Source organism: Convolutriloba macropyga, chromosome 13 (assembly GCF_964194025.1).
Source record: "Convolutriloba macropyga chromosome 13, txConMacr16.3, whole genome shotgun sequence".
NCBI lineage: Eukaryota > Metazoa > Xenacoelomorpha > Acoela > Convolutidae > Convolutriloba > Convolutriloba macropyga.
Genome location: NC_134480.1, coordinates 10,228,009 through 10,253,410, shown reverse-complemented (window position 1 = coordinate 10,253,410; position 25,402 = coordinate 10,228,009). Strand labels below are relative to the sequence as shown.

General features: G+C 33.5%; 2 protein-coding genes across 2 annotated transcripts in view; both read right to left on the bottom strand.

Moving 5' to 3' along the window:
- The window catches only part of LOC142351433 (cytochrome c1, heme protein, mitochondrial-like), a 344,310-nt gene that overhangs the window by 283,459 nt on the left and 35,449 nt on the right, over positions 1-25,402 (bottom strand). The window lies entirely within an intron of this gene.
- Positions 2,479-18,057, bottom strand: LOC142351617 (gastric triacylglycerol lipase-like). The gene is made up of 5 exons (XM_075403755.1): positions 17,801-18,057; positions 11,276-11,500; positions 9,008-9,197; positions 8,415-8,674; positions 2,479-2,741 (listed from the first exon to the last, which is right to left on the bottom strand). Exons 1-5 carry the CDS (start codon positions 17,937-17,939, stop codon positions 2,479-2,481), a joined length of 1,077 nt encoding a protein of 358 aa, XP_075259870.1. The 5' UTR covers positions 17,940-18,057.

Below are 25,402 nucleotides of genomic sequence, written 5' to 3'. Positions count from 1 at the left end.
TAATCTATTATATTTTAGGCAATTTTTTTTAATGCATGAAAGCTAAATAGACAAAGACACTAACAATGTGCAAAAAAGCCGTATTCAAAGAAACTTACCATTTGCCTGCAAAGTATCTGCAGCCGAGATTTTCAAAGCAAAACTATCTTTCTTCGGAAACGCTTAAAATTACGTTTTTCCACAGCAAACTAAAACTGCTTAGTTATATTATCTCGCCAATTAGCCTAAATTAGATATACACTGATTCTAGATTATATTTTTTTGGCCGCCCATGGCCATGCCTCAGCGACCCGTGGGACTTGATGTGAATATATCACAACCGAACATTAGTTCAGTTTGCTCCCCCAAAAAAAATTTTTTCTCTTCCGGCTTATCGCGAGCTCTGAGCAAATTTACCTTAGCACACCAATAATATTTTAAAACATGAAGAATTCGTTGACCAATCAGCCAATCAGAAGACAGTTTTAACCTTTTCTGAATTGTGATTAGCCAGCAATAAAAATTCTATATTTTTGGCACGTATGCTTTTTTCACTAGCTCCATACATGCCATCATCTTCTTCAGTTTGCCACACTTTGCTCACATCTTTATGAAGTGCAGTTTCACTGTTTTTCATGAATTTTTGAAATATCAACAATGAAGCAGGTTTTCAAATGCTGAAAGCTTTTTTTCTTATGAACAATTTCATAATTTTTAAGGGAAACAAACTAAAGCACGATATTGATTTCTGACCCTAAAACTATCAACTCAGCTTCATCAGCATCCACCTCAGAGATCAACAAAATCCATTTTTGTGTTTTAGCAGAGGTCAAGAAAGGAAGATCAAAAATTTCCTGTTTCAAACTGAAAATTCTGCCGCAATCAAAAAATGAATCTCTCTGATGTGAATATGAACCAATTTCGTTAGAACTGTGCATAACTGTGCATCATTTAACAAAATCGGCTCGACAAATTTTTCAAATAAAAAAACAAAACTCCCTTTTTAAATCAGGGCCTTAGTAAGTGGTTTAAACTATATTTGTTCAACTGTTCAGGGCAACAATATACTTTTTAGCAATCAATAGCATTCAATATACTTTTTAACATAAATTTGGGAATTCGACTCAGCTGCCAGTATTTTCTTGGTTCATATTCTAAAAGCAAAAAGAAACATTAATAATGTCCGAACTCATTAAATAATGCAGTGATAACTCTTAGATAAATTCTTCATATTTGAAATAAATATGAAGAAAATTTTCCACGAGTTTTGACTTCATTGAAATTTTGGAATCATCTATGAATTTTGAAAAGAAGACGTTGAAATTTTTAAGACATCTGCTGAAAATCGCTGAAATAAGAGTTCTAAGTGGACAATCCTTACATAATTATCCTCTTACACTCTGACCTGACAATTTTTTCGTAAAAATTAAATAAAATGGTGTTTTTCGCGTGAAAAAAGCCGTATCTATTCTGTTTGGCCCCCAGTGTTTTTTTACGCCCCCCCCGTTACAAATTATATATTATTATATAGCACGTTACAATGTAAGAAAATAGCACGTCCTCCTGGGGGCGTAAAAATATAAGCTCACTAAGGTGTGGGGGGGGGGGGTAGATCCAAATAGACACACGATAAAAAGCCAAAAAACCCGTGAAATTGTGTAAAATTACACGATTCACCGGGTTTAACATCTTAATTTTTTGTGTGATTCACACAATAAATTAAGTAAAATTTATGAAACGTCTCGTGTTTTTTTGCAAATCCTTTAAAAAATAATGACGGTCACTTGTTATATTTTCTTTTGATATCGTGCTTCATGTTGTGAATTGGTGATCTTTCTTACGGTTTCTTATACAAGTGTTTTTGGACTGTTTTTAACCTAATTATATTCTGCCGTTAAATCTCTAACGCCTTTGACACAATAGACAAAGGTCACAAAACCGGTCAAGTCGAATCTAGGGTGTTTTACGTGGTTTTTAACAATTAAACCAGACTAAGCGTTCTTGGAAATTATCACTTTCATGTTGATTTCCCTAAGTTTCAATACAACAACTGAAAAACGTTTTTCGGAAAAACATTTTTTAAAGATTTTCTAATTCGTCTCGTACGCTCATTCACATGAAATAACGTGTAGTTTGTCATAACACGAAAAAAATTAGCACGTGTTAAGTGAAACAAGACCCTTTTTTACACGAGAGAGTTTTAATGTGCAATGAGTTGAATTTTCAATTCATTTTTTGCATAAATTCAGTATTGTTCAACACAATCAGTGCATAATTATTCAAGATATTTCAGCAGAAAATAATTTTCTTTTTGCATCTGTCGGCAAATTTTTTACATATTTCCAACTCTTTTAATTAAAAGAGCTGGAAAAATGTAAGAAAGGCACTGACAGATGCTAAAAGAAAATTACTTTCTGCTGAAAGGTCTTGAACTTTTATGCGCTGAATGTGCTGAACAATATTGAATTTATGCAAAGAATGGGTTGAAAATTCAGCTCATTATACAATGAAGCACAACTCTTTCATGGACTCACCAGAAGGCAGATGGGAGAAGTAAACATCTGCCCGGGTTTTATTGTATCCATAATAATCAACCCCACTCATAGTCATGGTCATCTTTTCACACAGCAGAGGCGCTCTTCTGCAGACAGCCGAGGACTCAGTGTCAGATGAGAAAGAGGTGCTGGGCACAATTTTGAACCCAATCGCAGTGAGGAAGTCGTAGTAGAGGCAGAGAAGTTGCACGACTTCCCTGAAGGCGGCTGAAAACACAAGGGTTACCGAAAAAATTCTTCAAATTGAAAGCTGTAAATGATGAAACTTAGTGTAGAAAAGAGGTAAGTAATTTACATTTTTTGAGATAAAATAATTTCCTCTTCAAAATATAATTTTTATAAAAATCATTTCGTTTTGCGTAGGCAATTTTGTTCGCCAAATTTTGTGTTTGCTGCTGTGTATTTTTTATGCGAGAAGCTTCTTAAACAAAGAAAAATTAATCAGTATTTTTATGTCACAAAATAATTTTTACCTAATATAGGTTGTAATTTTTAAAATATTAGGCTAAATCTCGGATTTACCACACCTGTCACGTTCAGTTTTGACAATTTAATGAAGAAAATTTGGAAAAGTGAAAAAAAACAAAGGAAAATGAAAATGTTAATAGAGACGACAAAAACTCCCAAATGATGGCAAAACTGACTCTCAAACGAAAAAGTTTAGGTTGATGAATTGTGATATGCTAATCTAGAGGAAGCAATAAAAATCAAACTGTGTTTGAGCGGCTAATTTGATAATAATTGGAATCAAAATTTTCGCATTTTCTTATTTGATTAAACAGAAGATTAGAAGGAAACTGACTACGCTCAACTTCTTAATGAACATTATTGCAAAACAGTTTTACAAAAAATTATTATTGCGTCAAAACCGTTTTTAGTTTCTGATACCGAAACAACCACCAAGTCATCAAAAGTATTTAATTTTCTCAAAAAATAGAATAAAAGAAATGAAAAAGTCTCTGAAGATCAATTATGGTAGGAAAGATCAAACAAATTTTTACAAAAATTTTAACGTCGCCAACTGCTCAAAAATACAAATTTTGAACATTTTGCAATTGACAATAGGTTTCGAATGATACAACTCATTTTGTTCTATGTAACGTAGATTTATTGGCGGTAATGCAACAAAGAAGCACCAGAGTACATCGCTCCTCCTCCCGCTAATCATAAATCAATGAACCGTAAGCCGTTTTTAATCTCCAGTTGAAACTAACCTTTATTCATTTTTCCTTAATGCATTGTTGATCTCTATAGTTTCTAATTTGTCAGTGGTAAGGTTTTTATTTATTTTCGTTCAATTTTATAATATTCTGAACCCAAGTTGTCCAAAATGAAGTTTTTCTCCACAACAGTGGCAGTTTTTTTCGTTTTCCTGAACAGAGAGCAAAGATTGTTTCTATGATTGCTTTTTTTTCAAGTTTGAATTGATATAAAACTTGGTGAGCAAAATGAAAACTTTAAAAAGGCTAAGTTTTCAAGACGCACTGAAAATTATCCATTGATTTTGTTGCAACGCCCATCCGTTTTTCATATCAATTGAAACTACCTTCAAGTAAATGTAGTTGTCTAAGCGATCCGAAACTGAAGTAATTACTTATAACTATTTCTTGGGGGGCCTAATGCACCTGCAAGCAAAACAAAAAGCTTTGTAATTCATTTAAGCTGCACTTGTAACTCATTGCTTGAAGTCTATAAACATGACCATTTGAAGGTGATAACAAGGCGCGATAGTTTTTTCCTGTCTTTAGAATCTTCACGCGCAAATTATATTGTGCCAGTAGTTTAAAAGACAGGAACTTCTATGTAAACAGCCTGAAGTTGGTATCCACAGTTTTGCGTGCTTTATGTAATGGTTAAATGACTCTGCTTGAAGTCAATGAGAACTTCTGGCGTTTATCGAGAACCGCGAAGCTGTTCGAGATATTAAGTCAGAATTTCGCAGCGACTTCTGCAGAGTCGCTTAACCATGCTTAAAACACGAAACGCGCACGTTTTAAAATGACGAAAGTCAACGAAATTCAACTTCTGGCTAAGTAGCAACTTCTGGCATTTTGACTTCTGGTACTGCAGACTTTTGGGCATTTTAAAATGTGCACGTGAGTGCTGTATTTATAGTTTATATATAGTTAGAGCATTTACCAAAAAGCCGTGTCAAGTAAACTTTTTAAAAAAGATGGTGCGTTTGAAAATGTCAAAAGATCATGAATGTTAACTTCTGATTATGTTTATAAAAACATCTGGCACCGAAGACTTTCGGCATTTCTAAACATAGACCTGGGTGTTTTAAGCATGGCAAAGTGACCATTCAGAAGTCACTTTAAAGCTCTGACCGGACATCTTGAACTGCAGTGCGTTTTTAGATTAACCTCAAAAGTTCTCAGTGACTTAAAGCAGATTCACATAGCTATCGTATACTTCGAGCACCATTTGAAAACCCAGTGCGTGTCAGAGTTTAATATCCTCTGCAGAACCAAAATGGGGAGTGTCTCTTAGAATAATAGATTGCGAATAAAACACCAGATTTACTGTTGATGAAGGCTTGTAGAGCTGGTTTTATTTTAATCAGGGCGCAACAAGGTCATCAGAAAGTTAATGAAAACTTATTAAGTGAATTAATGAAATTTTGTAAGCTTGTATTCATTGTTCAGGATGTTTTCGACGCACTTTTTGTACAAAAGTAAAATATCGACTAATATTTTGAATTATGAATCTTGCACATCAATTACAACTTCACGGATTCAAAAAATTTTGAAAAATCAATTAACTCCGTTCGAAAACGGTTGATTCCACTAGTCGGTTGTACCCGCGACAAAATATAAGATAAAAAAAAACAGACGTGAGTTGAAACCTGAATTCAAAATGGTTTTTCCAGATTTTCATACAAACGATTAACTACAATTTTTTCCTTTTTTATTGTTAAACTCAATCTTCAAATTACCTAGACATATTTTTATGATCTTTTGAGCTTTGGAATCACTAGTAGCTTTTGTTGAAATTCTACTTCAAATCGTTGAGCTTACATGACATTAAAGCTTCGACATTGGGTGCTTAATAGTTTGCAGAGTTTAGGAGCTAATCTTGAGCATATTGACTACTTAAACAAAAAGAACGAACTTCAGCGATGTAAGTTGGAGCGAATTGATTAATTGTTTGTTATGTAAACAAAAGTGAGACTAGCGTTGCAAAGTAATTAAATTGTCAGAAAAAGGCAGAATAAAACTCAGAGGTCAATATTCGACAGGAACAAAGTCTGATTACAGCGGCAAAAAAAGAAAAAGTAATTATTATCTATATGCAGCTAAAAGTTTAGGGTTACCGGTTAGTGTTTCCGGGAGGGATGTAATGACTATGTTAAAAAGAAAAAAATACTGCTTAAAGAAGAGAGAAAAACAAAAGATATGCTTTGAAGGATTTCTCGCCCAAATTTATTGCATTTGTCCACGAGAAAGGTTGTTTATTTGCCCCTAAAGGTTATCCCTAGTATGAGAATTAGAAAACAAAGAAAAGCAGATGAAAGTATTTGTTATTAATTTTCTTGCATGAAAAAGTAAAGCGTATTGTATGGTATAAATTACACTTACCAATTGTTTTTATTTTTCGAATGCGAGGAACATTTTTAATAACTAATAATGATTCTTTTATGATGTAAATCTTCAAGTGTTTTGTTTCTTTGTGGAATTACTAGATGAGTTTGGCATCAAAACGCAATCATATAGATCAGAAGGTTGGTCGATAGGAATTGACTGAAGAATTGAAATTAAGAAAAGAAACTGAATCGTACTTTTGTTTGTTTGTTTATATAGTTGTGGTTTTGAATGAAATGTCGTTAGGCAGTCACAAAGAACATTCAGTGGTGTGACTTTTTGAAAGTGACTCTGTAATTAGGGGGCACATGCGGAAAAATTCCGAGTAAATAATTCAAAAAATTGTTGTGTTCTTATATTAAAATTTTTTTAGTAATGTCAAAATTGTCACGGAAATTTTGAGAAAACCAACGTTTCTACCTGAAACCGGGGCTGCGAAAAAACAAAAACACTATAACTGTACAATAGAAGTAATCAATATTGTCAAGAAAAAGCAGCAACTAAAGTATTGGGGGTTCAAAAGGTAAAAATTTTGCTAAAAAGAAATTTTAGTGGAAGTAACGAACTATGAAGTGAATTCGATGTTTGAGATAGAACTAATTATTGCTCTAAAATGTTTTTGAGAATAATTTGAAAATTGCAAAAGAACACAAGGGCTGTTTGAAGGAAATTCTGATAGAGAGAAACTCAAACGCCAGAAAAGCACACGTTCATAATTTCACTACCTCCCTATAGTCCTGAACATCCTACTTCCTCTATTCACTTTGACCTCAAATCCTAAAAACTGCCTCCATGGACAATTGCATACGGAATTAGAAGAACAACGGGATTTTTCCGACAATTGAAACCGTTCATTTTGGCTTTAAAAACCAACAAAAAAAGGGGCGATAAGTGACATTTTTATGCACTTTCATGTAGGAAGCAACGCTTTCTCTAGAAGTTAAATGTCCACCTGAAAAGCACATTCATACATGAAGAACGCAAACTAATTACAGTTCAGTTTCATGGTAATAGGGCTAACGAATAATCTACAAAGGTAAAAGCAGAAATATCTTAATTTTCCCTGATTTTTTTCTTCATTGTGATTATAAGAAAATAGTTAAAATTTGGTTTAAACAAACATTGTTAGATCCACAGGGGCAGCAAACGTATTCATGGGCTAAATCAGAGAAGTATCAGTAACATGGAAAAGAATAAAGCAGAATGCGTGTACTTGAAAGAGAACAGTTGAATATGAAACTTAATTTTTTTGTTGTATCATGAATTTTCAAAGCAAATTGTTCATGAAATTCTGGTCATCTTGAGCAAAAAATTACCTAAAATAATTTGTATTATGTGACTGAACTTCTACGCCAACAATTGCTCTTATACATTAGGTCGAAATGTTCCAAAAGGAACGACACGTTACGTTTTGCTGATAAAAACTGATAAGTTTGAGCACCCTTAAGCACAAGAAAAACCATCAGACGAGAAACAGTGAGTCGGAGAGAGAGAATGAGAGACTTATGAAGCCGAAGAAGAGCTTTTTGCCAATAACAATTGAGAGAGAGAGAAAAAAGCTCAAATGAAGCAGTTGGTTCTCAGAGTGAGAAAAATGTAGTTGTTTAGTGAGTTCTTTGCGAAACAACATAGTTTCGTAGTTGCAGGGAGTGAAACTGGAAAACTATTCAAAATTGTGGGTTGATTCTAAGTTTCTGGCCAGTAGCATATCTACTGAGAGGCATAACTTTTTTTAGTTATCGGGGATATGAAGTAAAGTGACGGATTTGTGGATACTTGCAGAGAGAGAGAGAGAGAGAGAGAGAGAGAGAGAGAGAGAGAGAGAGAGGAGAAAGAGAGAGAGAGAGAGAGAGAGAGAGAGAGAGAGAGATATTGAACTGGTTTCATCCAGTGTGAACCATTATTAGTTTTGATAGAAAAATTTCTTTTGATTGTTGAAATTACTCAATGAACTGTCTCTGGCTTTAGCTTTACTTGTTGCTGGTACCACATATTTTGATTAATAATTCTTTTATCAAGAGTGAAGTTAACATTTAATGGGGACAAAACAACGCACTTCCTATAACAAAAGGAACTACCAAAAAAATCTTTCGGAGTTTCCATAGGGTTTCGGGCGCTAGTCAGTTTCCAGCTAGAAGCCTTCTAACGACAAAAGGGGGGGGGGATGGGGGCGTTCAAACGTAAAAGATCCGTTTTTGGGTGCAATGTCTGAGGTAGTATATACACATCTAAATCAATTGTCTGAGTTGGGATATACACAAATTGGCAGTTGTTTTTATCATCAAGACTCACTAACCTTTACTGTGCCCAGCGTATAACACGGGAGACAGGGCAAAAATCTGTTTGATTCTGGATGCCAGCGTGGTATTACAACTAAATCCAGTGAAGGCGATAAGAGACCCTTGCGAATGTCCGACATAGTATATTTGGGAAGCATTTGTGGCGCCTGTGATGTAGTCAATTATTGCGGGTAGATCATATTTAGCCATCTCATCCCACGAGAAGTCCCAAAACTTTGGGTTATTCCTATCGAAATTGATGTTTGTTTTGCTGTACCTGAAAAAAAAGAATAACAACCAGTCGCAATATAGAATGTAACTTCAATTTGAATAGTAAATATATGTTTGCTTTTTATGTCAAAAACAAAAATATGTACACATAATGCCCAAAATTGCGTTGCTGCATGTTAGCATGTTTGCTAAGAAACTCACGCGCAACTTCGATGCGGTTTATATCAACGTCTATAAGGGTTTCAGGTTCATGTCATTACAAAAAGCTCGCGATTTTACAGTGTTAATGAACAGGTATGTATCCTAGCAAAATTCCAGCATTTTTTTTGTGCCTCAAAAAGTACTCAATCGATCTTTTTAGTGTACAGCAGCCACTTACTTGTTCCCTCTGCTGTTGGATATCCACACATCAAATCCAGCATCAGCCAGCATGAACCCCAGAGAGTTGTCTGCCTGGTTGATGACCCAAGTGGCGCTGGAATCCATGAGCCCATGTTGCAACACAACAACAGGTTTCGTCTTATTCCTCCAATCGTTTTCCAATGTTGCTTTTGTTGTAGTGCTCGGACCGAAAATTATATGGTTTATTAGATTTAATAATGTTTTGAATTTATTATTTGTTTAATATTAATGATAATTATTAGGTTTAATAATTTCAATAGATCTGTCTCTCTGGGCACTATAGGGAAATTCAGGATCTTTTCACTACTCACTGAATCATATGAGTCCCTGGAGATTTTCTGATACCCAACAAGGAAGTTAAGGGATGCCAATCAAAATAGCTGTTTTTTCTGGAATCCGAATGCCCGGAACGAGTTTCAAGTATTCAGTTTTTCTCTAGCAAAATGAACGTCTTGCGTTGGCTAATCAGCACTGATCATGTCTTATTCCAAGTCTTAAAACTTGCCCAAGACATGGCTAGTCTTAAAACGTCTTTAGTGAAAATTTCGAATCTTCAGAGAAAGTTTTGTAACGTGCCATGATTTGTTCAGAATCTCACTACACGTACCTGAAGGCTGATCATGGGTTGTTGCTCTGACAAAAGGGAGTTAAGGGGTGTTATGATGGGCCATAAAGGAACCCCAAGAGTCCATTTAGCGCCCATTCTTAAGTCCCGATTGAAGACGTACCGAGTTTAAAAAGTAACTTTAATACAGTACTGATCCAAGACTTGCGATACGATTTTTTCAGTACTGATTAAGACTTCACTTTCAATCCGGGTGAGGATTTATCTACTAGATGTTGAATGTAATTAATCAACCACAAGGGCACTAAAATAAGACTTGCTTCATTCAATTTCAATCATTAAAAAATTACAATTCCATTTTATGTTAAGACTATTGAACCATATTTATATTCTAGTGAGCTTAGTATACATATACACACGCTTGTTTTAAGTCGGGAAATATCATGTTTCAAAATTTTTTCTATTTTTGTTGAATCTGATTTTTTGAATTCTAGAGGTTTAAATTACAGTGCAAACAACGAAGAGAGATATTATCAAAGAGCCTGCACGTCAAATTTCCTATCTGTCAAAAAAGCCTCGAAAAAATGGACGTAACAGATGTATGCAGAGTCTAAATATTATTTCAGACTAAATGATACCATTATCCGAATTTTTCCCTGTAAGTGACCCGACTAAACTTCTGAAGCAATTTGGTTGATCGCTTCAAATTGTTTTGTTTAGTAAACAATTGAGCTCTAGTCTAGTGGGGCTCTGATCGTAGCCATCTTTGACAGTGAAACTCAGCCTCCTCAATTGAGAATTTTTTGTTTTTAAAACATAAGAAATTGTCGATATCGTCGTTAGATTCAAGCCAAAAACGACTAATTTTCCTTGTTTTTTTTCTTTGGTATTTTTGGTCTTACGTTTAAACACCAAATATACCAAGTCTTCTAAAACCGTACATACCAAATCCCTCTTGCGTCCAAAAATGGCCATACCGAATTCATCTTACGTTCGAAACCGACAATGTCGAACAAACCGAATATATCAACGCTTTCTTACGTTTAAAACCAAAGATACCGAAGATTTCTTACAAGTTTTTTGTCGTTTTTGTTCGATCGTTTTAACTAGGGCTGGATTTACCGTTAAAAGAAAGACTTATTTTAGTGCAGATGGCCGACTGTCTGTATGCTAGAAGTTTTGATCACCAAAATTGGTTTTAGATCTGATGGTCAGTTGCAAAAATTATATCCTACTTACTTCACAAAATATTATAAGTGCATCCATCCGGTACAATCGCTCCAGTAGAGTTGCGATTATCTCTCTTATCAGCAGTAATAAACAATAACAAATTATAATTATAATAAGTCGCACGAAATTTTGTGTCGCTCGAAAGTTGCACATTTTTTAGGCTGCACTACGGTCTGATCGTCGCACTACGGTCTGATCAGAGGGTTTTGGGTCGCACGATGGTCTGATCAGAGGTATTTGGGGTCGCACTATGGTCGCATCAGTTCTTGGGTTGCACTACGGTCTGATCAGAGGGGCTTGGTTTGCACGATGGTTTGATCAGAGGTCTTTGGGGTCACACTATGGCCGCACCATTTCTTGGGTTGCACTACGGTCGGATCAGAGGGCAAAGTCTGGGAAATGGTCTAATCAGAGCGGTCTAGGGTCGCGCACCTAAACCTGGGAACTAACCAACTCTTTGTATACTGAGAAGGTATCCATCTACAGTCTGGGCAGTGTGTTCCTCACAGGAGTACCCTTTGGAAGTGATAAGTTCACTCACATTCCTCTTACTGTCCTCGTCTCTCGACAACTCCCTTCCCTGTTCCAGTTCCCTCTCATAATTCTCCACTCCTCCCGCAAACAGAACCTCTGTGAAGATCTTCAGGAACCCCTCGAGATTCCTCTTGCTACTCTCTGAACCAAAAAATGAACAAAAGTTCATTAAAGTTAATAATTCAATGGAATTTGTGAACAGATAGATATATGTAATATTGAGAGATTGAGAAATTTTAATGACTGCACACAGGTCGAATTTCCTAATTTGACATCTAGAAAAGGCCGAGGTCCTCGCTTGTAATCACAAAATTACTTATAATCAGACCAATAAAAAGCAACGGTGGGAGATAAGTGCAAAATTACTCGGAACGTGACAGGCTGTAAGATCAAGTTGACGTCTGATCACAACTGTTTTTGAACTAACCAAAAACCTCATCTTAAACAGCTTGAACAAAGAAAAAACAACAAAAATGGACAAAATCAATAACTCAACAAATTTTTGTTAACTAAACAAAGAAGAAGACCTCGAAAGGACTTGGAATAAAATAGGAAACACCATTAAGATAAAATACAATTGCGATAAAAAATAGAGCTCGAAAATAGAGTGAAATTGCCGCACGTGAACAAAAAACCACTACAAAAGGCAAAAAGTCAATCAAACATCTGTTTCTCATTCTAGATCAAAATTTCACTCCGCAAAATTGCTCGCTTTTTAACTCAACTTCCCGTTTCGGCGTGATCAATATCATACTTCAAATTGAATTCACAAATCATGATAACTTCCTAGCAAATCTATAAACATAGCCAAAAGAAATCTGGAAAAAACAGGAAGTAGGAAAACGACTAGTTTAAGTGACATAATGAAATTAGTTACATAAATCATTTTCACACAAAAACAAGAAGTTAACAATAGAACAGTATCTTATCTGACAACAAAAACTGATGGAACTTCGAAAAACAATGTCTTGACATATTTCAAATAAAAAGTCAGCAATTGCCAACAGACTTAAGATTCCAAAATTTTTACATTCATTGAACAACTCCCAGTTGAAAAGAGTACCAACAAAAATAGTTCACAAAGAGAAAAAAAGAAAAAAAAATCAAACTGAAGGACAAAACCGACAAATTCAAAAAAAATTCTCTGTAATTCTTAAAAAAATTTATGCAAAACATGCGAATGACTATTTCACGAATTGCTGAATCATTTACCCAGCAACAGCTGGTAGAAAAAAATTTTACAGTAAAGTTCAATAAAACCAGAGAAAAATAAGAAATAAGCGACAAACAAAAAAATCAAAAGAAATACAAGAATTTTCAAAAACAGAAGGGAATTAGCCATAAATCGCTTAAAAATACTCAATTATATTTAACAAAACAACTCGGAGACATCATTGATTAAATCGAAAGTCAGCCATAAGAAGTGAAACAAGACAAAATGTGCAATTTTTTTTAACCTTGCCGCAAAGAAATTCATGAGCTAGCCAAGAGTGCTTTATTAGCGATTCAATGTCTGAATTTCAGCGACCTCATGAAAACATAAACCAAATTGTTCGAGCCAAAAACTAATTTTAGCCTTTTATGGTTTGTACGAGTATGATTACATATTTTGACCTGGGAGGATTTATAAACAATTGATTTTAATTGTTAATCTCGTCCGGGGCAGTTCTCTGACCAAGTCAACATTAATTTTTTTAAAAATTCTCTGCCTTCCCTAACTTATTGCACAAGTCTATATTCGCAAAAGTCAATATTGTTGCTCAGATTGATCATACTGTATTAGTACCTGGGAAAATAATCAAATAGATCAAACAGAACAAAACTCTGTCAAAAGTTACTCATTAAGCTGCTTTTGTCATAGTTCAGATTATTTGCGGAGAAATTTTAGAAAAAAACACTTGAAAAGTATCTGTAGAACTTTTAAATGAAGAGTTTAATTAAAATTTGTCAATGTCAAACTATCCAATGCTTCAAAACACCTCTTCATGGCAAAATCATCTAAAATTTCATAATGTTGAGATATAATCCGCAGAATTAAAGTTCAATATTGTTCCGACCCCACTTGTGGGGGGAGGAACTATATACTCAAATGGGTTTTTTTTATTCAGTCAATTTTGGCCGATCGATGTATTCATCGCAGAGAACTATGAGTGGTATCATTAAAAAGCCGTCCAGCGTAAAATTCAAAATCAAAAACGTTGATTTTCGTTTTTTCGAGGAGTTATCGAGGATTGAAATTTTGTGTCAACACGGGATATTTGTTCACTTTTAGTGTGATTTTTCTTCAAATAAAGATATTTTCTATAAAAATATTGAAATAAATTTCTTGCCAAAAAATGAACCAATTTTGTGATCCTAACAGAAAAAAAGGGATAAAAAGACTAGTTCTGGTCTCATTGGAAGCTTCAATATAAAAAAAAAATTCGAACTCTATTTGAGAGCTCTTTTTTTAATAAAACTTTTCTAGTTTTTTTTTGCTTTTTTAGTCACCTAGAGATAAGTCACTTTTCATATAGATGTTTCTTCAATGACAAACCTCCTCTACAGTCATATGAAAACCAATGAACAAAAAAAATCGTTTTCAAGGAATTGCTCATGTTTTTTTTTTAAATTCGACTCTGAGTTTTCGTAATTTTAAATGAAATTTTGAATTCCTTTTTGAGGCTTTACTAAGTTTTTGGAGTCTTATGGCAAGGATTCATTGATTAACAGTGCAATATATTCCATAATGAGATTAAGGTGAGCATATCTAGTGCTTTGAGTGGACAGCTAATGGCTGTTAAAACTTTTAAAAAAAATTTCAAAATTTTTTTTGAACACTAACTTATCATAAACTTATTATCATGAACTGTCAGTCAGTCTTTGTGATGACAGCACCCTCTTCCATTCTACTATAACCAAATATGAACTAGCTGCCGGTTTTATCTTCTAACTTTTAGTAAAATGACTTCAATGACACAAAATTTCAAAAAGTTTTAAAAATCTGTTTTGGATATTTCAGTATTATTGGTTACTTTTGAAATCTTATCAAATTATCTTAAAATTGACAGCTCCTATTGGCTTCATGAAGACGTTCAATGGATCAGAGATAAAATTTTTGAAGAAAAGTTTATTGTTTCAAATGGCTTCGACCCTTTCTTCTGGCACTTCTCTACTGAATTTTTGGTATTTGCCTGATTTTGTTGTTGTTTTCATAATCATAAGACTTGTTGTGATGTTTTATCGATCATCTATGCACAAAAAACTTCCCCATACTCCTATTGAAGCATATTTGAGCTTATCTATTGACATCCGTTGAAATTTATTTAATTTAATGTCTGTTAAGAATTTTTAAAAAATTTTCGAAATTTTTTTTGAATATTAAACAATCTTAAAATTTTCTTGAATTGTTGGTCGGTCTCAGTATTGAAAGAATCCACTTGTTTTTTACTGAAACTAATATAAATTTCGCTGGCGGTTTTATCTTCTAACTATTGATTATATGACTTCAATAACACAAGATTTCAAAAATTTTTTTAAAAAAAAATTTGGTTATTTTCGTATTATTGATTACTTGTGAACTCTTATCACATAATCCAATTGATATACACCTTATCCAAACATTATTATAATCTCATTGGCTTAGAGAAAACTTTCAGTGGATCACAGATAAAGTTTTTAGAGAAAAGCTAATGCTTTAAATCTCTTCAAATTTTTCTTCTCGCACTTTTCTACTGATTTTTGTCTTTTGCCTGTATTTTTGTTGTTGTTTTCGTAGTCTTAGGACTTATTGTGATCTCTTATTGATTATCTATGCATGACAGACATTTGTTTTCCGCCATCGTATTTCTCTGTGCAGAGTTTTTGACCTCCGTTAAAAGCTTTTGAGTTTAATGGCTGTTAAGACATTTAAAAAATTTTTCGAAATTTTTTTTGATTAATAACCAATCCTAAACTTTTTTCGTGAACTGTCAGTCAGTCTTAGTACTAATGACATCCTTTTTTATTTCTCAATGCAGCCAAAAATAATCTAGTTAGCAGTTTTATCTTCTACCTATTAATTTCAAAACTTCAACGCCACTAGTTTTCGTGTTTTTTTTGAAACATTTTTGGGTACTTTTTCTTATTTTGGATCCTTTTGAAATCTTATGTTATTATCCTAATATTGATAGTTCCCACTGGCTTAGGGAAGACGTTCAACGGATCATATATATATGATTTAAATTGCTCCGACACTTTCTCCTGGCACTTTTCTGTTGAATTTTTTATTGTTGCCTGTTTTTGTTGTTGTTGTTATTTTCATCTTCAATAACTTGTTGTAAGGTCTTATTGACCAATTTTGAAAGGCCATCAAACTTTTTGTCCCATAGAGGCATAAATTGGCGTATTTAGTGGATTCCGTTGTAAGCTAATTTTTTTATGGCGTTGAGACAGAATACAACAAGTTTTCTCAAAAATTTCGTGGTTCTTATGCATTTGTTCATATTCGATATTTTGAAGCTATATTGACAAAAAAATCCCAAAAATTAATTGAACATAAAAAGTTTTTAGTTAAAAATTCATTTTTTAATGCCTTCGACTCTTTTCTCGTTCAATTTTTTTCTTGAAATTGCTGTTTTTGCTTGTTTTTGCTCTTTAGGTAGCCATAAATTGCTGACAAATCTGTTAGGCTTGTAACTAAGGATAGAAATAATGATGTTACCCGAAACAGTTAGTCAGTTTGCAGCCTTTAGACGTAAAATTTATGATGTACATTTTCAAACATTTTTCAAACTTTTCAGTTTTTGCTGTTCTTTTCGTCAAATTGTAACTCAGTTTCATCATTGAGAGGTCAGATCCAACTTCTTTTATGCCAAAACATTACAAATCTACTGATATTTTTTGTCGCCGAGGCGTTATTTCTTGGACAATATGCTTTCTTCTGAACTCTTTATGAGTGGTCATTTTTTGCGCTTCTTCTCTTCTTTCAGAAAAATCTCGTAGTAACAGATCCCAATGGTTTACAAATGCGGTCCAATTAAACTTGTTTAATCTCTCAATATAATTCTTGCAGCTGAATTAGTAGAAATAAGAATTAAATTAAAAATACATAATATTCATATAATAGCTAATGATTTTAATGGTAGCAATAATTTGTGTTTTCGCAAATCGTTTCTAATTTTTTAGGTTTTTATTTAGTTCGCTTTTAAGGCTTAAACCGACCAAAGACAAGGCATTTTGGTTTTGTAATAACTTTGTAGTAATTTATCAAGGATTATTTAGTTAAAAACTAATGATTTGTGAGACTTTTGAAATTTCTTGGTTTAAAAAATGTTGATTAATTTTTGAATTTTGCCTTATTTATCGTTCTCTTTGTTGACTTGTATCATAGTCTCAATAGGAAAATTTTCCGTCCACTGTATAGTTAAGAAAAATTAAATTTGAGTAGTTAAGGTTTTATCTGACTGCATTTCGACGTTGTTACTATGTGCTTTTAAATTTAGATATTCAGTTTTTTCCGTGAAGTTTTTGTTTTTGCTAATTTTTTTGGTTGTTTTTTTTTCTCGTAGTCTCTTTAAGCTCAAACCTCAGTCGCGTTGTAATAAGTCATGGCATCATATAATTCGATTAGTAGATAGGTTGTGTAACGATTGCTTTAAACTCAAACATCTATTTTTGTTATTTCTTCACTTGGTTGACAATTAAGTAAAAAATGTAGATGAGCTCGGGTCGGAATATCAACTGCGAACGCACTTTAACGAGCCGCCTTGTATTCTTTCTATGCTCAGATTTTTAATATGAATTTTAACATGAAATTTTTATCAGGCGCCATCATTAAAACTCATACAAAAAATCATTTAAATTTCTTCACTCAGAACTGAATATTATGGCTCGCAGATCTGGGCTTCATTAGCTCACTTTGACCTTTATAACCAATAATCCAATTCAAAAATTAGAAGATGGAAGCTTAGAAGTATGCATGTTTTTTTTCGTCGGGACAGGATTAATTTGATTTCCTTTTTAGTTGTGATAGTTTCATATTAAATCCCATGAGCCGCTGAGGTAGTGTTCACAAAAATTCTTGATTTTCTGCTGATTCAGAGGTAATTCAGGAACACATTCTGAATTTTGCTCTGATTCAGAGAGGTTTCAGAGTCGAAACAGAAACTATTCTGAAATAGTTCTGAATAAGTACTGAAAATCAAGATTTCTCTGAAACTGTTCTGAATCAGCACTAATGTTCTCTGAGCGTCAGGTATGGGAAGACCTTGGTGTTTACAAAACTTACAATTTATTTTGCTTAAGTATCAATATTATAATGCTAAATAATCTTTCTAAAAATTTTAACTATGTTAAATATAAGGCAATATTTGGACATTTTTGCCACCTTGAGCATTTTGGCACTGGATATTTTGTCTTGTCCTGCCTTCGATTCGAATACTGGTTTCTCTGAATAATACCCTATACTAAAAAGGAACCTACCTGTAATGGCAGATACGTTTAAACTGGGCAGGTATTTTGAAAGCTTGTGATCTAAAGTCTCATCAGTATGAGATATGTTGTTATCATAAGAAGCAGTGACAGAATAACGCATAATTATCATTAACATAAACCAACTCATCTTTTTATTTGATTAAATCTGGAGCCAAAGAAGGGAGTGCTGGCTACTTTTTAATTTATATTCGAAATATGAGATGAAGCAAATAAAAATTTAATTAAAAATTATAGTTTATATTTTATAAACCTATATTTCAAACCTAGAGATAATCGAAAGTTCGAATCAATTTACAATTAGCCACGTCAAAATGAAATTAAAATTTGTACTCCAGTAAAAAAGAGAAAAATTAACGTGGTTTATTTCAACATATGCTTTTATAAAGGCACTTCAATTGCACATTATGCTTTTCACTTTTCACTTGAGTCTTTCTAGATATCAACAGTAGGAACTATCTAAATTTAGAAGCGTTGTTAAAGATAAATCACATTTTACGGAAACGGAAAAACTTAGGATCTATCTTTCACCTTCTCCGCAGCTCATTATGCGCCCCCCCCCCCCCCCCCCCCCCTGTATAACAACACATACAACAAAATATAACTTCTAAGGGGGCACACAAAAATAACAGGGCGGGGGCATAGCTTTACGGCTGAGGTGATTAAAAACTTTTTTCAAAAAAATATGTTTTGCTTCTAATGCTTTCATATAACTAGTATGTTTACTGGGCATTGTTGAGCCGTAGAATTTAAAAGGTTAGTTCAAATTGATAACTACAGGCAAATTTTGATTGTGTTCATACGCCACTTAAATCTGTTGATCAACGAGTTAACTTCGCCCCTTTGCCTCCCCTCTCCCCCTCACAAACACTCACACATACATAACCGAGTGGAAAATTGGTGAAAAAAATTGAGAAAAATTTGTGGAAAAGTTGTCGGTTTGTAGTTCTTAGGATTTAATTTCAGTCAGTCAAAAGTTTGGCGGCGACTGAAATTTAGTGACAGTTCATAGCTCGTGAAACTCACATGTTTGCCACTGTTTAAAGAAAGACATAGCCATTCAGCATCATTGGAAAGATCGACGTAAGTATTTTGAGCAATCAAATCGTAAAACAATTATGAAATGTCAATTTTTGATTTGTAGCTGTTAGAAGGCTTGCAGCTGGCGATTGACTACCCCAGATGAGTAGTTGACTGGTATTTGAGCGAAAAAACGACAAAAAATTGTAGTTTTAATAAAAAGAAATAGTGGCTAATTCACCTCTTAACAAATTCATTTAAGCAAAATTTCTTTCATTATTAATCCGTCATTAATTGATAGATTTGGACAGTTTTTGCTCCACATTAGCTTTGTAGGTGCAAAAAATTATAACCTTCAATTTTAAAAATTTTACTATTCAATCAATCACCCAGTGAATCAAAACTTGATCAACCTTGATAAGACATGCATAATCTTTGCATTTCTTGCAAAACTTAAAATATCTTGCCAAGAAATTGAAATACGATCAATTCATGGTAAATCTTGATAAGATCTTGGTAAAATCTTATCAAAATAAACCAAAAAAATTTATTGCGAATCTTAATAGGAGAAAAAAACTTTTCTCAGAACTGAAAGTATAAAACGAGATTAAAGCGTATCAGTGGCATCTTTCAGACTTATGGCCACTTTTTTTTTAATAATTAAAAATTTAGCCTAGAAATAGACGGCAGGGGATATCGTTGAATCTAGCAAAATTAAATTTCTTTATTGCTTCAGCTTCATATCACTTCTGTTTTTCTCTCTAGTTTTTATGGGACCTTCGTGGGAGTCATCCCGGTCGTGGTCCTGTGTAAGGTGTGTATTAAGTACACACCGAGCTTGTAACCACTTAAAAATATTTTTATACAGGAAAAAATAGGCTCAATTGTTGGTTAATAATTTGACGGGAGCTGAATTTTTGATAATCTTTGGTAAATCCAAATAAATCTTGCTTAATCATATGAATTCGTGAAATTTTTGAAGTGTCCGTGAAGTGTTTTTTAATTTTTAAAACTTGGTATATCTTGCCATGTTATGATTGTGCTATGTCATGGCAAGATAACCAAGATCTTTCTTGGTTACCTTTTCAAGATTTTGAGGTTAAATTTCTTGCAAAGATCTTGCAATTTCGTGCAACTGGTAAGTACAGTGTCGGAATTTTGGCAACATTCACCAAGATTTTGTATGCTTTTTTTCAATGTGTATCAAGTTTCGGTTTATTGGCCTTGCATTTGAAATCACTTCAACCAGGCAGCTACGATAGTTTTGAGCTCAGCTTGAAAGTTTTTTGCGATCTCTCAAGTAATTTCAATGTATTGGCCTTTAAAATGTTTTTCTTCTGCAAGTCATACAATAAGCAATAAGCGAACTGTAAGCAATAACGTTTTTCAGAACTTAGCGTCCGACCATTTTTACTTAAAAAGTGCTCTATCGGTTAAAAGTATAATTTTTCTCTGAACAATATCATGAAGACGTCAGAAGTTGTCATGAAACACCTAGAATATCAGAAACGAATTTCAAAAATAAAAAGTTTGTATCCTACAAATGAGCAGCTGAATTTACAAACCAGTAATAAAGCAGTTAACTTATTCATTGATTAGCATCAATAACGGACTTTAATTGTAAAATTACTCAGAAAATTCTTGCTTCATATATTTTAAACAATCTTTTTCTTTTGCTCCGCAAAAAACCATGATTGACAACTTAGAGAAACAAAATTGAAAGAGTGCTCTAAAATAACCGGTTTCTTAACTGCTTTTTTATTTGAAACAATTTTTATTTGCTTCACAATATGGTAATATGAAGGTTTGACACACAATATGGTAATATGATGGTTTGACACACAATATGGTAATATGGTAGTTTTTAATCCGCTCTCAAAAATTCTCTATGTTCCCCCCGCCCAAAAAAATTGCATATGTTTCTGTTCTTGTAAAATTACTCTGATTCAGACTCAAATTTTACCTCTTTTTTGCTCCAGCTCTTGGCAACTGTGATGCATTTTGGCACATAACCTTATGATAAATGACTTAATTTCAAAATTTATATGATATACATGACTTGACTAAAGAATTTTTTTTTCAGTAACACAACCATCACGAATAAGATTCAACGCTCACTCCTGCGCCTCATTTATTATGAGTTAACTATCTCCATTACACAAGGCAAATTAGTAAAACCTGAAGTATTGTTTAGAAATAAAAAGTGAAGCAAATAGTCACCTTCGTTTTCACGCGGTTGTTCTTCTAGAAAGAAAAATTTCTCATCTCTCGGATTGAAAACGGAAAAAAGAACTATTATTAAAAAACTCTAACCATATTAAAGCTCACGTCAGGCTCATAATAAAATCTGTTGACCAATTTATCCGTTTCGATGTATTCGAGTCCGAAAATAGTCATATTAGTTAAGTTGCTTTAAAATTACTCAAAACAGCTGCTTTTGAAAAGAGCCTTTAGTAAAAATTTTGATACGAATTGGGTTTTCAAAGTTTCATTCTGACGCTTGGAGGACATCACGAGACCAAAAACAGCTTTTTTTTTCATTGAGCTCTACTTTTGCTCTTTTGCTCAGTTTTAAAAGATTTGGGTATTATCTTTCTGTGCAGAAGAACAAAGATTTAATTGCGACTAAAATGGCTCATACCAGTCGTAACGTGTTTTACCTTAAAATACAGCAAAAAAGACGATAAAAACCTCAAATTTTGCTAAACGAGATCAATTTTTACTACCGATCTTTCAAAGGCGAATGTTCTTGGCCGTGGAATTTAAATCTCATGTTTTGGGCCATTTCTAAACGAAAAAAAGAGCTGCGTTAGTTAGGAGCTTCTTTCGTACCAGAACGCATAGTAATTTTACAAAAAATTTAAATTAATTTAAGCTAATTCTACCTTAACAAAGTTGAGGTGAATTTTTACCTCTACTCAAGTTAAGGTAGAGTTAAGGTGAACTTTCCCTTAACTTTACATTAACACGTTTTACTTTAACTCATCAAGGTAAATTTATCTTGATATTGTTAAGTGAGTAAGGCCAGATTGAATTCAAGTCCAAACAAAATCTCTAGAAGGAATGCAAAATAGACCAAAAGTAAGGATGAGTAACTGGACATGAACGAAGCAGATACTGATTAGTACAAGGTTGTTCTAAACATGACCAATTAACTTGAAAAGCACATCAATGGATTTGAAACTATATATTTTATATACAGACTATTTTTGCTAATCGTTATACAAACGGCTCTTAAGCTATAGAACTGGGGCATTTGCAATAACGTATTCCCGAGCCAAAAACAAAGATAGTTCAAGATTAATTTATCCTTACAAGATTCGTTTGTTTTTTTACAAGAATTTCAGAATTTTAATTCTTTCTTGCAAGGTCCTTTTTGAAAAACATCCTATAAGTAAAAAAAAAGTGCCCAAGAATATCTCAAGGAACATATCCTACGCTGTAGTAGCACAAAATACCGATTAAGAACGCGCTCGTACATTTTATATTACTTACTCGTATATTCTATATTACATGGGGAAATTGTTGGCAAGAAAAAAATTGAATTGAAAGAAAATAGTAGCATCACAAAAAGAAGGCATCGTATTAGCACTCTATCACAAAAAAAAACCCGAGAAGGTACTTGGCGCTGCTGCATCTTCTTTCTTCTTGCTTTTTCCTCTTTCTGTCTGTAGTTTTTCACCGTCCTTGTTGTCTTTTCCTCTTCATGGTTGTGTCGCAAATCCTTAACATAAAAAAAAACACAAAAAACAGTAAGAAAAAGTTTATGCGGAAACGTGCAACATCTAGCACCTTAACCAAACACCTAAGTATAACCAAAGAAGCGAAAAACATGAACAGAGAAAAAAGACCATAAGTGACCTCTATGAGGAGCCAAAATTTTACAAAATACCTCTCTCTTCTCCTTGTATTTCTTTCCTATGTGCAGGTGCTTCGCGTGACATGCACCTTTGCAGGCACAATAAATTTATGCTGTTTTTCTTTGGTGAGAAACATCAGAAAATTCAACCGAAATTTATTGTGCCCTTAAAAACAATTCTAATGAAAAACAATTGCAAGGGAAGAAGAAATGCGGGAAGAAAACGCCCTCTTTCATCAATGTGTGTGTGCAGCTGAACACATCAAGTGTTCGACTTTTTCGCTCGTTCACGCCTTGGGATTTTTTGTGGCGGCGTTTCATGGTTTCATGGTTTTTTAAAATTCAAAGAATTTGAATTGTATTGGGGCGCTGTCTTTTTACAATCCAAGAATTGGATTGTATTGGTGCTCTGTCTTTTTTTTTTTAATTTTGTAAGATAATTTCACACCTTTTCATGACTTTCAAAACGGGATAAACAGGTAAAGCTCTGCGGGCATCAAGTTTCATTAGAGGCCCTTAACCGCTTTTAGTAGTCCTTCAAGTGCTTAGAGTGGTGAAGCTACTGGGAAGGCCGCAATTCAAGGTTAAAAGGTCATTTTTAGGAGTTATTGGGCCCAAAATGTTGCAAATTTTCGCATTTTTTCGTCGTTTTTCCAAATTTTTGTTGAACCAGTCTGAAATTGAGCTTTGTGAAGTTTGATAATTGTGTTTGGCATAAGTTTATTACGTTTTATGGCCATTTTAAGAGCTAGATGTTTTGGTACTCCAAACATAAACACGCAAATTTTTAACAAATTTTTCAAGGTTTTTGAAAAATTTTGTCATTTTTTGAGGTTTTTCAGCCCCTGATGTCAAGAAGCTTCCTCTTGGTTTTAATAGAGGTTATTGCATAACTGCTAGTGATAATGGAATGGTTTCCAACAGTTTGACATCATAAGTTTTAGCAATATTTTGATAAAACTTGTAACTTTCAAGTTTTTGAAAACTTTTGTCAATTTTTAGGTTTCTCTAACTTCAAGGGCGGAAGAATCTCCTCTAGGTTTTGGTAATAGTTTGCTGCATAGTTTTATTGGTAATGAGGAATGTGTTTCAAGATTTTAATATTTCGAATTTAACGACTTTTTAAAAGAAAAATTGCAATTTTTTTTAATTTCTGTAAATTTAGTATTTGTTCCTCACTGGCGAGGTAACCTCCTATACGGTTTGCAATTATGTTACTGCATAGTTTCTAGTGGCAATAGATTGGTTGTCAATTTTTTAATATCACAAATTTTTGCAGCTTTTTTAAATTAAACTTTTCAAAGTTTTTTTGAAAATGTTTAGAAAATTTTTGAGTTTTTTTTTCACCAGGGGCCCAGGAACCTCTTCCAGAGTTTGATTATAAGCTACTGCATGGTTGCTAGAGGTAATGGAATGGTTATATTGATAACAATTCCATTACCGCTAGCAACCATGCAGTAGCTTATAATCAAACTCCGGATTTCAGCAATATCTTGATAAAATTGAAAATTTTTCTAAATTTTCTGAAAATTATGATCATGTTTCAAGTTTGTGGATCTTTATGAGCCAATGAAACTATTCAAGGCTTACAATCGGTATAATGGATGGTCTTTGGAGACAATGAAAGGGTTCTGAAGATAATAATACAACTTTAGCAAGATTTTTGTTAAAATTTTTTGATTATTTTTAAATATTTTGAAGAGTTTAACCATCTGACTTGCCCACGAAGCTTTTCTAAGTCTTGCAGATGGGCCAAATGACAGAACTCCAGAGATAAAGATGGGTTCCAGCGAGATTTAGAAAATTTGTTTAAGTTTTGTTTTTCCCAGTTTTTTTCAAACCGTTGTCATATCTCTCGAATTAATCTACTTTTAGTGGCAAAAAATTCTCTTTCCAAGCAAGTGCGTAACGTAATTATCAGTTTGAATTATATCATTTATGGACGTCAGGTTAAAAGCTTCAAGAGTTTTAGCTATGATTATTTTGTTTAGTTTGCTTGATTCTTTTAGGTTCTCAACTTTTGAGATTTTGTCTTTTTGGCTGTGATTGTTCAATTGATCTGCTGGTCAGGTACATTAGGTCTAATGTTCATTCAATTCTTTGGATTGTATTTCAGGACTTGTCCTGTTATATTTTTTTTTAAGATCTGTTCACACATTTTCATGATTTTTGAAGTCAAATTGGAGTAGTGATTTTGTTCACGCCGAAACAGGAAATGGAGCGAAAAATCGAGTGCTTTTGCGGCGTAAAATTTTTTCGCTCTAAATTTAAAGTAGAGTGAGAAAACGGTGTTTGAACAAAAATTCGCTTTCTCGCTAGTGGTTTTTTGTTCACATGCGGCAATTTCACTTTGATTTTCACTGTTTTTTCGAGTTTTTGGATCGGATTTTTTTCTAAATGGTTTTCACATTCCATTCATAGTCCGTTCAAGGTCTAGTTTTCTGTTTAGTCAATGAAAATTCTTTGAATTGTGCGTCAGGACTTGTCCTGCTATGTTTTGTTTTTAACAATGTGTACACTCATTATTCTCGTATCTAAGTTTTGCATTCAAAATTGAACTGTCGCATAAGAGCGTGTTTGGCAAAAATTCCTAGTGCTTTTGCCACACACGCTCAAGCAAAACTGTTCGATAACCAACGCAAACCTTGGATCCTAAGAGCTTGCATGTACAGCTTGCCAAAATAACACTTCACTGAACCTAAGTACAGAACTGC

Coding starts and splice junctions, on each gene's coding strand:
- LOC142351617 (XM_075403755.1), bottom strand. CDS start 17,939: ATGAGTTGGTTTATGTTAATGATAATTATGCGTTATTCTGTCACTGCT. Junction 11,501..17,800: donor AAACGTATCTGCCATTACAG/GTAGGTTCCTTT, acceptor TTTTTGGTTCAG/AGAGTAGCAAGAGGAATCTC. Junction 9,198..11,275: donor TCTCAGTATACAAAGAGTTG/GTTAGTTCCCAG, acceptor ATATAATTTTCG/GTCCGAGCACTACAACAAAA.